The 15,884-nt window shown below is 37.8% G+C and overlaps 3 protein-coding genes across 3 annotated transcripts in view; all 3 read right to left on the minus strand.

Annotated features, from left to right (window-relative positions):
• Positions 1–13,544, minus strand: part of LOC142358716 (uncharacterized) — a 163,235-nt gene extending 149,691 nt beyond the window's left edge. The window contains exon 1 of the mRNA XM_075410249.1: positions 13,534–13,544. The gene's annotated coding sequence lies outside the window, so the exon portion shown is untranslated. The remainder of the gene's footprint in view (positions 1–13,533) is intronic.
• Positions 1–13,550, minus strand: part of LOC142358715 (uncharacterized) — a 405,321-nt gene extending 391,771 nt beyond the window's left edge. Inside the window, exon 1 of the mRNA XM_075410248.1 lies at positions 13,535–13,550. The gene's annotated coding sequence lies outside the window, so the exon portion shown is untranslated. The remainder of the gene's footprint in view (positions 1–13,534) is intronic.
• LOC142358714 (ATP-binding cassette sub-family D member 3-like) overlaps positions 1–14,111 on the minus strand; it is a 128,657-nt gene extending 114,546 nt beyond the window's left edge. The window contains exons 1-7 of the mRNA XM_075410247.1: positions 13,972–14,111; positions 6,889–6,919; positions 6,723–6,821; positions 6,459–6,547; positions 6,289–6,385; positions 6,081–6,151; positions 5,596–5,919 (exon numbers count right to left, since the gene is read on the minus strand). Of these exons, the coding sequence (XP_075266362.1) occupies positions 5,596–5,919; positions 6,081–6,151; positions 6,289–6,385; positions 6,459–6,547; positions 6,723–6,821; positions 6,889–6,919; positions 13,972–14,099 (839 nt within the window). The 5' untranslated portion in view covers positions 14,100–14,111. The remainder of the gene's footprint in view (positions 1–5,595; positions 5,920–6,080; positions 6,152–6,288; positions 6,386–6,458; positions 6,548–6,722; positions 6,822–6,888; positions 6,920–13,971) is intronic.
• Positions 14,112–15,884: the final 1,773 nt, after the last annotated feature.

The raw sequence follows: 15,884 nt of genomic DNA on the forward strand, positions 1-15,884 counted from the left end.
GCAATTTTGGATAGCTGTTCATCTCAAAGGCCACTATATCTCTAGAACGAGTGACCGAATCAATCACCTTAACATAATAACAGCTTTATCGGTGTATCCCATTTCAGAGGACGAGACTCAAACGCTCGAGGGGAAAACGGTCAGAAGACAAATCAAATCGGTCGAACAAAAAAGCGTAAAAAGAACACCCAACAATACTGCTATAATTACTACAAACTTCGATCAAGAACAATTAAACATAACCGACTAAAGTCAGAAGAATTCCTCTCGAACGTCTAGTGGGAGCTCTAATCGATTGCAGCCTGCTTCAGTCGGGAGGGGGGCTAAAATCGCTAAGGGGGGCTTCAAATGACGTCATTAGAGGTTACTATATGCAATTATAAACACTAAAATTCAAAGAAAAATTTTAATGCACAAGAATTTCGATGCACTTTTAATTTAACTTTTAGTAGTGAACTGCCACCATTTGAGTTCAGCTGCTGACATTTCTGTATGAGATAGACATTTAGATCACACAAAAAGAAAAAAAAACAAGGGCCAAAAGTCAAATCGGTCAAGCAAAAATTTTGCATAAAAAAGACCAACACGTTTACAATAATTGCTTCAAACTTCGTGCGAGAGCAATTAACCAGTAAACACATATGAGCGCCACATACCTACAATACAGCAGTGAGCTCGTAATGATAATTGTTCGGTATTTTTTTTAACAAAGTCGACAAAAATTCGACGATTTGAAGGCATTTGACCAATTTTCTGGCTGCTAATTTGGCTAGTTTTTTAGACCATGAGAAACAAGAAGGAGACAATCATTTGAAATCTGTCATAACTGGTTAGTTGTTTATGAGAACACGAAAAATATGACAATAACATCGAATTCTGAACACTATTAAAAAAATTTTAATCTTTTAATTTTAAAACTTTATCTTGATGACCAAAACATTCTTTTAACACATTTCATGTATAAAACACCCCCAGTTGCAGCCTTAAAACTTTAATTCGCGATAAAGAAAAATTTTAGTTCAATCTTAAAGTTAATTTTTCAATTTTTGATAACCAATGAGTGTGTTCGGGTTCAATTAGTCATGTTCCATCAAATAACCAGAAACACAGAAGTGAGTTCTTATGAACATCCGCATCTAATCGTTCGGCTATTAAAAAACTCCTCATCTTTACAAATCGAATTTGTAACTTATTTGACCACCGTCTTTTTTTAAAGATCTGCACCAACATTTTGAATATTTTTGAATGCAATTAGAAGTCACCTTTGGAGCGTGATTATCACGATATCAGAGCAGTACAGGTAACAATAAAACATGAGACAGGGAGTACAAAGCTGCTGATGTTTTCACTTTCACATTTCGCAGACCAATTTCTTCACGAATACAATTTAAAATAAAAAATTACTTATTCCTAATTGTAATTGTGCGAATCTGTCAATGAGATCAATAGGTTTTAAGACTTGATGGCGTTTCGATCAAAATGAGATAATATTAGAGAACTTTTCAGATCTACTCTAATGTACGGTTGGTTTTGGTTAATTTATTGAGCGTCACTAATGAGAGTTCTGCACTGCTGTATTAGGACAAAGCTTTATCTATTTAAGGATGTCATTCCGACGAAGTGTTAATTGCTTCACCCTAAATGCTTTTGAAATTAATAACCGTTTGAAATTTGTCCGGCTCTGTAATTATCCATTTTACTGTTCTTCCGTATCATCGATCAAAAATGCATTGTCCTTTCTTCTTTCGTTGCATTTTTTTTAAAGGACTCGTCCCGCTATGTTTTCACGTTGTCAAACAGGTCTCTTTTACCGGCTAGACTCATTCCTTAACTGTACTTAATATGAATTTCAAGAACTATCAAGAAACTTTCGAGAAACTACCAGCAATAAATTTGCAAGGAAATGAGGTTGTAACTTAAGCCACAATCTAAATACCTAAAACATAACCGACTAACGTCGAGCGAATTGCTCTCAAACGACCGGCGAGCGGTTGGCATCGTCAGTAGCTAGCCACGGTTTAGTGAGGCTAACTTTAGCTTAATTGAAGGGGCGTGAGGTGAGCGCACCGGGGGAGCGAGGGAGTTGTAATTATTGGGGGAGGCAACGGTGGGAGGGGATCTTTGGCTGCATGGGGCCCTTACGGCCTGAACGATGTGCAGGGGTGCGGATTGGGGGGCAGGCGGACCGATGTGGGGGCGGTGTGTGGATCAATTTCTAAGAACCGCTCATCACACCATAAGTATGAGTTTCCAAAACAGTTTCTGTGAACCGCACACTTAGAGAATAATGCGCTGAAAGTCTCTATGATGACTTTATGCCCACTGAGCACTACCTCTTTATCCCGTTTCGGAGGACGAAAAGTTAAATGGGTTTGACCAAAAAATCGCATAAAAAAGATCAGCAGGATTAATAAACTTGGTACAAACTTCGCTTAAGAGCACTTAACAATGATTTCCTAAAAAGTGCTGGGTAAGTCATTTATGATAAAAGATTTCTACTATAAATCAGCGTTAACAAGGTAATAGATGACATCACGCCATATAACAGTACCTGAAGTGCGACACCAACAAAGAGTTAAGGAGAGAGATAGCTTAAGAGAGCTAAAACATGAACGAGAAAGAGAAGAAAAAAACCCATTCAACAGGGAGAGAGAGAGAGAGAGAGAGTTCTGCAAGTTCTAGTTCTAATATTGTTATTAATTAAATCATACTAAAAAACCGAAGTGCAGAACTTAAAAAGCTTACAGATTTTGCAGTTCAAAATGCTTAAAACCTTTTTTGTCTCTGGAGTTCGTCATGTAAACCGTCTGCAAGACTTAAAAAGTTTCATTGGCCAGTAATAATAGTTAAACTCAGAGTAGGACAAAAAACAAAAATTTTGAAAACAATTGCAAATTTTAACAAAATCTTGAAATATCGTAATATTAATATCTTCAGAACCATTCCATTGTCTCAAGAGACCATCCAGCATCCCTTTTTCTAGCCAGAAACAGTTTCGCTAGCCCATAAAGATCAAAAAACTTGGAGCAGGATGATACTTTTCCGAAAGTTTCAAAAAATGAATTTTATCAAAAAATTGCAAAAACTAATGGAATGGTTATCAATTGTTAAAAAATTGATAACCATTCCATTATATCTAAACTATTTTTTAAAAAATATTGAAGTTTAAATATTGATAGTGATTTTTAAAAACTAAACCACGGCCATCAAAAATTTTCCTGTATCTTATGAAAATCCAACGTAGGCTTTCTGAACCCTGAAGATGAATAAACCTGAATAATGAAAACAAAATTCAAAAAAAAAATAAAATTGCTAATTTTGTCCAAAAAATGCTAAAATTCGTTATGTTAAAATCTTGAAAAACGTTCCATTAAATCTAAAAACTATACACCAACCTATTATCAAACTCTAGAGGAGGTTCGTTGCCTCTTGAAGCTGGAGAAATCTAAAATAGATATAAAAATTTTCAAAAAACTTGAAAAATTGCAAGTTCTAAAAAATTGATAAAATTTAGGATATTAAAAAGTTGAAAACTATTCCATGGCCTATAAAAAACTAGTAACTTATCAAACCTTTAAGAATTGCAAGTTTTTATTCAAAAAACTGCAAAAAAATTAAAAAGTTGAAAATCGATGGCCAAAAAAAATTTTTCAGTAACCTATTATCAAACCCTTAAGGAAGTTTTCTAGCCACTGGGTCTGAAAAAACCTGAAAAATGACATAAATGTCAAAAAATTACGCAAGTTTTGATCAGAAAATGCTTAAGTTCGTGATGTTAAAATGTTAAAAATCTTTATGTAGTAACCTATTATCAAAACCTAGAGGAGGTTCCTTGACACCCAAAAAGTACTCATGTTGTGCAAAAGGATTTATCAACTCAAGCCCTCTTCAATTTTGAACTGGTCCAGCAAAAAATTTGAAAAATGACAAAAAACACGTAGAATTGCAATAATTTGGGCTGAAAACACCAAAAAACAACATTTTAACCTTTAACTACGGCCTTCCCAGTAACTTCACAGCACTAAGCACTCAAAGGAATAACTAACGCGGCTAAGGGCCGCTGATGAAACTCAATGCCCGCTGGGCACTACCTGTTCATCCCGTTTTTAAGGAAGAGATGTCGAATGGGTCAGACGAAAAATCGGTCAAGCAAAAAAATGGCATAAAAAAAGAGCAACAAGACTAAAATAATTGCTACAAACTTCGTTTGAGAGCAATTAAACAACACGTAAAAAATTGTATCCAGTTACGCTTCATGTTTGAAACTACATCACTTTAGGCGTTTGTTGGAACATCAGTTCTGTAACTTTGAAAAACTCTTGAATTCGAATCTACGACTTAAACGCACATTTATTTTTGTCAAAAAAACCTTTTCTCGTTTCACCTACTATTGCCTCCTTTTAACTTGAAATCATTTGACTTCCAGATTAATTATTAACTTGAGTTATATGAGTTAAAAAACATTTGCTATTTTTGCAACTGCTAAGGCAAACGTGTGAGCAATATCAATTCAGATACGATTATATAAAAACATAGACGGCAGATTTCCGGAATAGCTGCGAAAGAATAGACCTACGTGTCGAAAAATTAGATAGAAACAGAGGCAGCTTTAAATTGAAAAAAAATCGAGGCCGCTCAAAAAGCTAGGTAAAACAATCAGCGATAAATTAATAAAGCTTGTTAAAATTCATTCCGCTGAAGCCTTTCACTAGGAACCTTTACTTCACATATGAGTTCCTTCGACTTTAAACAAACTCAAATTAAACTTAAGTTTTAAAGTGCAAAGTCATTTTATTCAGTGAGGTAAGTCACTTGTGATCAAAATCTAATCACGCAAAAAACTTTTGCTAAAGAGAGTGAGAAATGACGTCACGCGCGCAAATGCCGTTAGTGAGAGCAAGAAGTCATTCAAAAAATTTGACTTTTCCAGCTTGGCTCTGTGAACAAATGTAAAACGAAAAAGCGTCAGACGACGAAACAAAAAAACATAGCAGGACAAGTCCTGACGTACAATTCAAAGAATTTTCATTGACTAAACAGAAAACTAAACCTAAAACGGACTATGAATGGATTGGGAAAACCATTTAGAAAAAAATCCGATCCAAAAAAAAACGAAAAAACAGTAAAAATCAAAGTGAAATTGCCGCATGTGAACAAAAAACCTCTAGCGACAAATTGAATTTTCGTTCAAACACCGTTTTCTCACTCTACTTTAAAATTAGAGCAAAAAAATTTCACGCCGCAAAACCACTCGCCTTTTCGCTCCACTTCCTGCTTCGGCGTGACCAAAATCACTACTCCAATTTGACTTCAAAAATCATGAAAATGTGTGAAAACAATATTCATGAATTGCAAAAAACCAAGAGCACCGCAATATAGCTCCGCTCAGCTTACAGCTTCGCAGCTATAATAAATGCGTTCAAATCCGAACGAGGAAACATTCTGTGCCACGCAAAGAATCATGGGAGCCTTCTTGTTTACGTATCGCTCTAATATAGGATGAGTCGATTGTTAGAAATGAAGAACTAGCTGTTATATTTGCCTGTAATTCCGTTGCCACTGCTATTCCAACGGTAGACAACGCTTACAACTCACCTATGGGTAATGAGACGAGAATTAACAAATCTGTATTCGCCTTCCAGTTTCTGTTCATCGACTGTCATTTTGCTCACAGGTTTCCTCAATCTGGTCAGAAATCCCCCACTGATAAGCATGTATCCAATCATTGCCAAAGGCGTGTGAGCCCCCAGCACTTTGGTCAGCTTAGTTGCATAGATGGCAATGTCGAGAATAGGCTTACTGATATTCGAATAGAGCTCTGTGATAGTATCCGAGAACTTTTCTACATCTTGAGTCAAAAGCTGGTCTACATTAGCAATTCGACCATCAAGATTTCCCATTTTGTAGTATACCAGTTTCCTGAGAAATGATAATTTATTAATTGGATGGAACAGAAATTTGTGTCACAATTGATTTGAACTTGCAATGATTCCATCACTTCCATTCAGCCAATTGATGTTGCCAATGACCTCATTTTTCCGAATTTAAGTTCCAAAAAAGAGGCCAAAAGGGGAACTTACTCGAGGTAGATATTGTAGAGATACTTGGTGAGACGCACACGAAAGGCGAGTTGAAGAGAATTCAAGGAGTACTAAAGAAAAAGATATGACAATTATATTCAAACTTTTGTACCGACTGAAAGAAATTGAGTAAGAAAGGGGAAAAAATCGAAATTTCACAAAGCTGAACATTGCTGATTTTGGCTGACTCAGAAAGAACCTTTACTACCTTTAGCACATTGTTGGTTACAGCCAAAAGAGGTGTGAGAAGAATGAAGAGGGACATGTGTTTTTTAAACAGCTCTTGGTCCATTGCCACAATAGCACTGAAACCGCCAATCTCTCACTTTACATAAAACTCGTGATATAGTATTAACAATTCTGAGGGTAGGAACCAACCTCTCAATCCTTGTATGGTTATCTATACTCAATATATCCAGCCACGTTCTTGCAACCAAGGACCCAGCGACTGATAATGTCAAGGCAAACTAAACCAAAAACGTTGTGTAGAAGCATTTAAAATGGACTGGTTGAGAACCAAAAACGTTGTGTAGAAGCATTTAAAATGGACTGGTTGAGAACCTCGATTGCAACTAAGAGACGCCCGAAAACTGCATTTAATCGCAAATTTCAAACCATCGCTAAGCTTTTGATGTTTCTTACCTCTTTTGATAGAACTCCAGGGCAGCACACCTTATACAAACTGATGAGATTGGCAAAAAATTTTCTGTCAACTGCAACTTTGCTTTCTCTTCCGCTGGCCTGAACAAAAACTCTGGGAGAGAGAGAAACAAATCTAAAACGAATTTAGTATGTTGAGCAATTTTACCTTATCAGAGATGCACACAACCGTTTGATCCCTATAAACAAAAAAATGTGACGTGAAAACTATCTAACGGAAGATGGGAATCAAACTTAACATAGCCCAGTTCAGGCCAAAGTATGACAACAAATGATGATGGCTGTACACGCCAGCAAATTCGGCTACAAATGCTCAAACAATCTTCCAATTTCGCAGCTTCTTTAAGTCTCAAAGTTCAGGCATCGGAAAAAGGGAAGCTCAAGCTGCCAACGATTCTCTTAACATAGAAAATTGGAGCTTCCCAACATAAACCCTCCATAAGGTATACTTACAGTAGTTTTGCTATGGGGGCTATAAGTTATGTGACCACTAAACTGGGAGTTATATTATTATTATTAAGACTTCGTGGATATGCCACTGGGGAATCACACCCCGTGGCACGACAGTTTGTACATAAACAAATAAATATCCAAGTACAGGGATTGTTTTCAGTCCAATGTCTATTAAAATAACTCCACATGTATTCAATAAGTTTGTTCTTCAGATTATCCGGGTTAAAGAAATCAAGAGCTCTTTGCACGACGTTTATTCTGAATCCAGTCCTATACCAAAAGTTTTGCCTCTGTATTTCATATCTAGTGTCTGGAAGCACAACACGTCTCCTTCTACCGCTGTTGATGATGTTGAATTCTTTCGAAAAATCGACATTGTACCTTCCTTCCAAGATGTTACTGAAAAGTAGAAGGTCTTTAAGCACTTTAATGTAGAGTGGTGGTAATAAGTTTGATTTGACCAAAGCATCCTTGTAGTCTAAATTTCCGCAAATCCACTTCAGAACCTTTATATTGAATTTTTCAATGATTTCGAATTTCGTTTTTCTTAGTTCCCAGCATTCGGATGCAGATAGCATAGACATTGATATTATTGATCGGTATAGGTCGGCCTTACTCTTGGTGCAAATGATCGGGGACGTACTTACCAACCGAAAGAACGATTTTCTGGCCATTCCAACTCTTACTTCCACCTGCTCGTTCCAGTTTAGTGATTCATCCATGAACAAGCCAACGTCACGAACAAGGCTTTTGTGGTTTAAATTTCTTCCAACCATAAGAAAACAAAAATCTTCTAGGGTGTTCTTATTTCTAGCGTACTGAAATTCGCTAATGGAACATTTTTTCAAATTGAATAGTAGATGGTTTTGCACACTCCAGTTGTGAAGGGCTTGTAAGTCGGTTTGAAGTTTTTCTAAGGATTCTTGTTCACGTCTCCCATTGTAAAGCAGTTTTAAATCATCAGCAAATAGTAAGGCTAACGATGAGAAAACAACATTGGGGAGATCGTTTATGTATATCAGGAAGAATAATGGTCCCAATACCGATCCCTGTGGTACTCCAGATGTTACAGTTCGCTCATTTGATAACTGGTTACCTATTCGCACCTTCTGTGTTCTTCCTAATAAATAGTCTTGTATCAGTTCGAATAAAGCCTTGGAGATGGGAATTTGAAGTAACTTTTTCATCAAGATACTATGTTTTATTTTGTCAAACGCTTTGGAGAAATCAAATAAAATAAATTAACCGAGTCTCTCGAGTTCAAGTGTGAGTAAATATGAGATAAACTGTATAGTAATTGTAGTACAACAGAACGTCTTGGCCTAAAACCAAATTGGAAATTGCTTATACGATCAGCAAACGCAGTGTAGAGTGGTGCAAAGATAAATTTTTCAAATGATTTTGCGACAATGTTTAATAGCGTAACTGGCCTATAGTTCGAAACTTCTCTTCTGTCGCCATCTTTGTATACCGGACTGACAATACCAGTCTTCCAAGCAGATGGAAATTTGCGCAATCGCTTGATATTACTGAACAAGTTTTTAAGGGACGTAGCTATTGATCCCCCGCATCTTTTAAACAGTATTGGTGGTATCGGATCTTGACCTCTGCTCTTCGAGATGTTAAATAACTTAAGCTCTGTTTTGATTAAATCTTCCGTAATTGAGATGTCATTTTCCCCAAAATTATGCTGTTCGCTTGGTTCGAAGTATTCATAACCGTCATCAGTCACTACCGTAGCAAAGTAATTATTTAAAAGGTTTGCTTTCTCAAGATCTGTGCTAGCTTCCCTTTTCAAGTATACAGATTTTATGACTGGTGGTAGAATATCCTTTTTCAGGCTTTTCAAATATTTGTAGATTCATCCTTTGTGTCTGCTGGCAAAAAGCTTTTGTTCGTACTCGACTCTATCGTTTATTTGCAATTGATCACATTCATCAGTGAGCTTTTTCAGTTTTTCAGACGTACAGAGTCCCTTTTTCTGTAGTTTTCTTCGCTCAGTTTTAGTCTTGTTCATGTGATGCGATGTCTCTGCTGATTTCCATGGAGGCAGTAGTTGTCTATTTTTAGTTCGAACAGGAACATGTATTTCGATCAGTTTAATTATCCATTCATACCAGAGATTCGTGTTAACATCCACATTGCTATAGCAGTACGGCTTGAATGGGTTGGCAATAATAGCCTCATTCAACGAATCAAAATTACAATTGCAGTAGCTAAAGTATCTCGTTGATGAATTTTCTGAAACTTCACTTTTAATGGACACATTAATCGTGATGGGAAAATGGTCCGAAAACCGAGAAAGATTTCCGCCTAAAGTTGTATCATTGATGATTGGATCTTCATTGCACAACACAAGCTCAAGACAGCTCTTCTTTGTTGTATTGAAATCGATGTATTGTTTTAAATTCATATCGAACAGTAGCGAAGCAATCTGATTTTCATATTCGTTTGAAGCATCATATGTACTCCAGTTAGTGTGAGGTATATTGAAGTCGCCGGGTAAGAGGAGACGCTTGGAGCAAGTTTCCTCAAGGAAGCGGAATAACTTCTGTAAAGCCTCAGTAGATATCCGGTATTTGCTTCCCGCCGGAGGGTTGTAGAGAACTGCGATGTAAAAAGGTTCTAGACCAATTAATTTGGTAACGCGAAGTGAAGACTGAACTGATAAGGGTAATTCAGCCACACTAAATTCCTCGGATTTGATTTTTTTCTTCACAGCTATCAGCACACCACCGTGACGAGAGGCATCTGATTCAGTTGGTCTATCGCCTCGTATAATATAATAATCGAGAAGGAATAGTTCCGCACTTTTTATGTCAGTAGTGAGCCATGTCTCAGCTAAAAGTAAAACGTCGAAATCAAGTCTGTATACATAGTCAGCAAATTTAATTCTTTTGTTCAAGTTGATCAAGCTTCTTATATTGTATAGTAAGATATTGATAGATTTTAGTCAGAAGCCGAATGCAGCAATGTTTGAAACCGTTTTTCTGCGGCGTTTTTGAACCTGTAGCTGACTTGCAGTTCCTCTAATTTGTGTATCTGTAGTTTATTGAGTCCTCTCCATCCTTCTTTTTAGCTTCCTCAATCATTGAATTTATTTTTTCACGGGTCTGTCTTGAGTAGTAATGAGAAACACTGATCAGTTGGCGTGTCGAATCTGCTTCCTTCAAATTTCTCAATGATCTAAAGATGTTAATTTTATCCCTTTTCTCTTTGAGGACAATTTTTAGCGGTCTCAGTTTTGGTGAGCCTTCATTGCTAACTTTCCCAATTCGTATACCTTTTTCTATTTGGTTTTCATCCAGATCAATCCTTAAGCCCTCTTCGCAGAATTGATGAAAGACTTGTAGGTCTTCACTTTCTCTTTCCTTGGGGGTTTCGAGTTTGCTTTCTGGAACATTAAATAGTACCAGATTATTCTCCCGTTTTTCATTGTCCTCCTTTTCTTGTTCCTGCTGTTGTAGAGTTTCTTTCATTACTTTCTTCATGTTTGGTATGGGAGTCGGTACATTGCTTTTTTGACATGATGTCTTGATTTGATCCGGTAACTGCTGCTGTTTTTCAATGACTAAATTGATTTTGTTCTCAAGCTTTTGTTCAATATGCAACATTCTTTCATCAATGAATTTCTGCACTGTGCTTTCAAGCTTATTCTCATTCAGTTGTCGATCAGTTAACTGCTTTTGCATGCAGGCTAGCTTACTGCCGATTTCATTTATATCATCTGGTCCATCTCTGAGAAGTTTTTACCACTCTCTTCGCAGTCTTTACACAACCAAAAAAGCCCTGAAGTTTTTTGCAGACATCTAAGCACACTTGTAGCAATGCCGGAACAATCACCGGCGTGGTACCAGCAACCACATTTAAAACACCAACAGATCCATCTTTGCATTCAAGATTACGGGTACCACATGGGTACTTCGTCGATTGAGTTCTAGCTTTATCTCCCATTTTCAAAGAGTTCAAGAAATCAAGAGTACAAGCCCCTTCCTACCAGTTAAGGTTGCGAAGGCACTTGTATTTATAGAATTTCGTAATCGTCTGAGCCCCTTCCTACCAGCTAAGGTTGCGAAGGCACTCCAACAAAAACAAACAACACAATCAAACAATCAAAATTTACTATTGAGCTGTTTCTTTCCTCCGTTTCGCTCTTTCTCTCTCCTTCTTTGATGGCTTGTTTTTCTTTGGCTTGCACTGTTTCGACCTCTTCTTCTTGTCACTCTTGTAAAGGCTTTTCAAGTTCTTTCTGTGCCGCCAAACAGTTGAGAGCAATCGGGCTTCAAGTTCAGTGGACGGGTGGGTTTGTTTTAGGTCGTCTAAAACTTGGAAATCTTTACTCTTGCGATGGGATAAAAGATTTGATTTAACGTCTAATATGTTAATTTTGCTCTCCAACAATTTGCGAAAAATGTCAGGGGCTCCTTCACGTCTACAATACACAACGGCTTCGATTCGATGACTGAATTCACGCAGTATTTCGAGCAACTTTTCAACACTTATGGCCCTGTAGTTGTTGCTTTTATGTTTGTTTATCGAATTACTGATAACGTCGTGCCAAATTATAACTTTGTGTTTTCTGGCAAGTATACCCTGTCCTCTCAGTAGAGTTTGTAACACCTTCAATGGGTTGTTAGCGTTCTCGTTGAAGCTGAGCCCTCCAAGACTGTAACTTCTGCCAACTAATTCACTTCTGAATTTTTAGGGTATCCTTTTGATTGTAGCATTTAGCGAGCTTGCACCAATTAGCGGTCTTAGTTTTGGTGAGCCTTCATTGCTAACTTTCCCAATTCGTATACCTTTTTCTATTTGGTTTTCATCCAGATCAATCCTTAAGCCCTCTTCGCAGAATTGATGAAAGACTTGTAGGTCTTCACTTTCTCTTTCCTTGGGGGTTTCGAGTTTGCTTTCTGGAACATTAAATAGTACCAGATTATTCTCCCGTTTTTCAATGTCCTCCTTTTCTTGTTCCTGCTGTTGTAGAGTTTCTTTCATTACTTTCTTCATGTTTGGTATGGGAGTCGGTACATTGCTTTTTTGACATGATGTCTTGATTTGATCCGGTAACTGCTGCCGTTTTTCAATGACTAAATTGATTTTGTTCTCAAGCTTTTGTTCAATATGCAACATTCTTTCATCAATGAATTTCTGCACTGTGCTTTCAAGCTTATTCTCATTCAGTTGTCGATCAGTTAACTGCTTTTGCATGCAGGCTAGCTTACTGCCGATTTATTTATATCATCGGGTCCATCTCTGAGAAGTTTTTACCACTCTCTTCGCAGTCTTTACACAACCAAAAAAGCCCTGAAGTTTTTTGCAGACATCTAAGCACACTTGTAGCAATGCCGGAACAATCACCGGCGTGGTACCAGCAACCACATTTAAAACACCAACAGATCCATCTTTGCATTCAAGATTACGGGTACCACATGGGTACTTCGTCGATTGAGTTCTAGCTTTATCTCCCATTTTCAAAGAGTTCAAGAAATCAAGAGTACTAGCCCCTTCCTACCAGTTAAGGTTGCGAAGGCACTTGTATTTATAGAATTTCGTAATCGTCTGAGCCCCTTCCTACCAGCTAAGGTTGCGAAGGCACTCCAACAAAAACAAACAACACAATCAAACAATCAAAATTTACTATTGAGCTGTTTCTTTCCTCCGTTTCGCTCTTTCTCTCTCCTTCTTTGATGGCTTGTTTTTCTTTGGCTTGCACTGTTTCGACCTCTTCTTCTTGTCACTCTTGTAAAGGCTTTTCAAGTTCTTTCTGTGCCGCCAAACAGTTGAGAGCAATCGGGCTTCAAGTTCAGTGGACGGGTGGGTTTGTTTTAGGTCGTCTAAAACTTGGAAATCTTTACTCTTGCGATTGGATAAAAGATTTGATTTAACGTCTAATATGTTAATTTTGCTCTCCAACAATTTGCGAAAAATGTCAGGGGCTCCTTCACGTCCACAATACACAACGGCTTCGATTCGATGACTGAATTCACGCAGTATTTCGAGTAACTTTTCAACACTTATGGCCCTGTAGTTGTTGCTTTTATGTTTGTTTATCGAATTACTGATAACGTCGTGCCAAATTATAACTTTGTGTTTTCTGGCAAGTATACCCTGTCCTCTCAGTAGAGTTTGTAACACCTTCAATGGGTTGTTAGCGTTCTCGTTGAAGCTGAGCCCTCCAAGACTGTAACTTCTGCCAACTAATTCACTTCTGAATTTGTAGGGTATCCTTTTGATTGTAGCATTCAGCGAGCTTGCACCAATTATGTAAACCATAAATGCCGGCCTCTTAAAATCCCTTTCACGAAAAGGGCTCTCAATAATCCAGTCTTTTCAAACAAACACTATTTAATAAGTTTAATAACAGGAAAGACCCGGTAGTTGGACAACATAGACCGACTAGCGTCTGACAAATTGCTATTGAACTACAAATTTAATTCATAGGGGCTGTAGCCTAGATAATTTTTATGGGTGCAAAATCTTTCCATGAAGGAGGGGTTCCAACAACTACCTCCTTCGTACTCCAGAAAGAAGCATTAACCACGCCCTCGTCATATTACAATCGGTTTTGCAGCAAGACTTAATTTCTGAATAAAAGCAATTTAGGTCAACCAAAAATCAAGAAATAGAGCGTCAAAAAGTCACTCAAGAAGTGAATTCAGAAGGATGTTCTAGAACAAAGCGGTACTGCAATTTTTTAAAAAGACATTCAACTTTACAATAATTGCCTCAAACTTCGTTCGAGAGCAATAGAACAATTATTCATTTCCTACTCACTCACATTTTAAGAGCTTTTAATTTGGCATTGTTGACTTTATTCAATATCACCCATAATGCTGCCGAAACACCAGTAACTGCAACACTGGCTTGACCAGGTGTGAGATCCAATTTCATTAAAACCCCGGCCATGGTATCTGGAAAACGTTACTGCTAAGTAGTAGTAGACACGAATTTACGGTTGACCCACGGGTTTTGGAACCCTCAGTTCTGCTTATTAGTGTGTTTCAAGCCGTTAGAATAAGAAGTTTTTTTGAAGTTTTTCGAGTTCCGAAACATCTAAAAGCTGTGTTTACTCACAACCCCAGTATTATTTAGACAAACAAATTAAAGCAACAACCGCACTCAGACTTTTCGGATCTTTTCCGTTTTGCACCCCCAGCTTAGTGGGCGCATATTATTTCCCCCCCCCCCCTTAGACACAGGTGTAATATTTTTTACTTGAAATGTACTATGTAATGGCACTTGCTGTGCAACTTGGGTCGCATAATGTACGGGGAGGGCACAAACGGAAAAGATCCGATTTTTCTAAACAGAAAAACATGTCAGCATGCGTAATTCAAGCACAGCAGGGAGGAATATATACCACTGTAGGCTCTTTTCTGTTATTGCCCCCACCCCCCACGTCCATTTGCACCCCCCACTTGTAGCATGTTATAGCATATTGGTTGCATTTCATAGTTACATATACAATTATATACAAACGGCATTTACAATTTAATTATGCAGCGCAGTTTTGAAATTAAGACCTATACTGTAATTGGACTTTTGCATATAATAATAATAATAATAATAATAATAAAGGCTTTAGGGATTCAGTCCCAGGGGTTTCATAAGTTCCGTTTGGTAATTACTGTCACAGATTCAGTTTGTTAAGGTCTCTGCAGTCCGAGCAGTTGCAGAAAATCCTCCAAGTGCAGACATTGTTGAAGTCATATTTTTGATCGAAGTACAATGAGTAAACATCAGAAAGCTTCCCCTTGATATTCGGTGTTTCGCACACATCTTCTGAGAGATACCGGCCGAATAAATTTGCGAGGTGGGCAGCCCTATACCAGAAGTCACTTTCTTGCTTTTGCAACTTGTAAACTTTGCATTTATACTGAGTGATTTGACCAGCTCTGGTAATTTGCTGTTCCCCAACGCTAACGTAGTTCCTCCATTCAACATCAATTTTGTTCTTAACGATGGATATGAAGGTTAATAGTACATGCAGCTCGTGATAAAGAGAGAGGGGTAGAAGATTCAGGATTTGCAAGCTGGTCTTGTAGTCATTGTCTTTTCTATTGAAAATCCATTTAACCGCTCTCTTCTGCACGTTTTCAATGATTCGCAGATCGGTTTTGCTAGCCTTGAATAGGATAGCTCCATATGACACAATAGGTACTATGTAACTACGATAAATTGCTTTCTTGGTTTGCCAAGCTGTAGTGTTGAGCGTGCTTCTTTTGATCATGTAGAAATACTTGAGAGCTTTGGTGGTTCGCTTCTGTACATGACACGCCCAGCTAAGAGATTCAGAGACCTGTATTCCAAGGTCTTTTTGCACTGCCGCTGTATTAAGAATATGCCCTCCCAGTGCAACTGACGCACTCCCCTTGAAGGCAACAACGTTGCACTTTTTTAGATTCAGACTCATTTGGTTTTCTGAGCACCATTTCTAGAGTCTATGTCCATCTATTTGGAGAGTAACTGCATTTTGTGATATGATCTTAAAATCGTCTGCATATCCAAACGATTTCGACATTAGATGACTGGGGAGATCGTTGATGAAAAGAATGAAGAAGAACGGTCCAAGTACTGAGCCCTGTGGAACTCCACTTGATGTTACAAGATACCGGGAGTAGGAGTTCCTGATGCGGACCTTTTGCGACCTCTTGCTCAGATAGCTTTCCAAGAGTGCTAATAGGGGTCCTC

The sequence above is a fragment of the Convolutriloba macropyga genome, chromosome 2 (genome assembly GCF_964194025.1).
Source record: "Convolutriloba macropyga chromosome 2, txConMacr16.3, whole genome shotgun sequence".
NCBI classification, from domain to species: Eukaryota; Metazoa; Xenacoelomorpha; order Acoela; family Convolutidae; genus Convolutriloba; species Convolutriloba macropyga.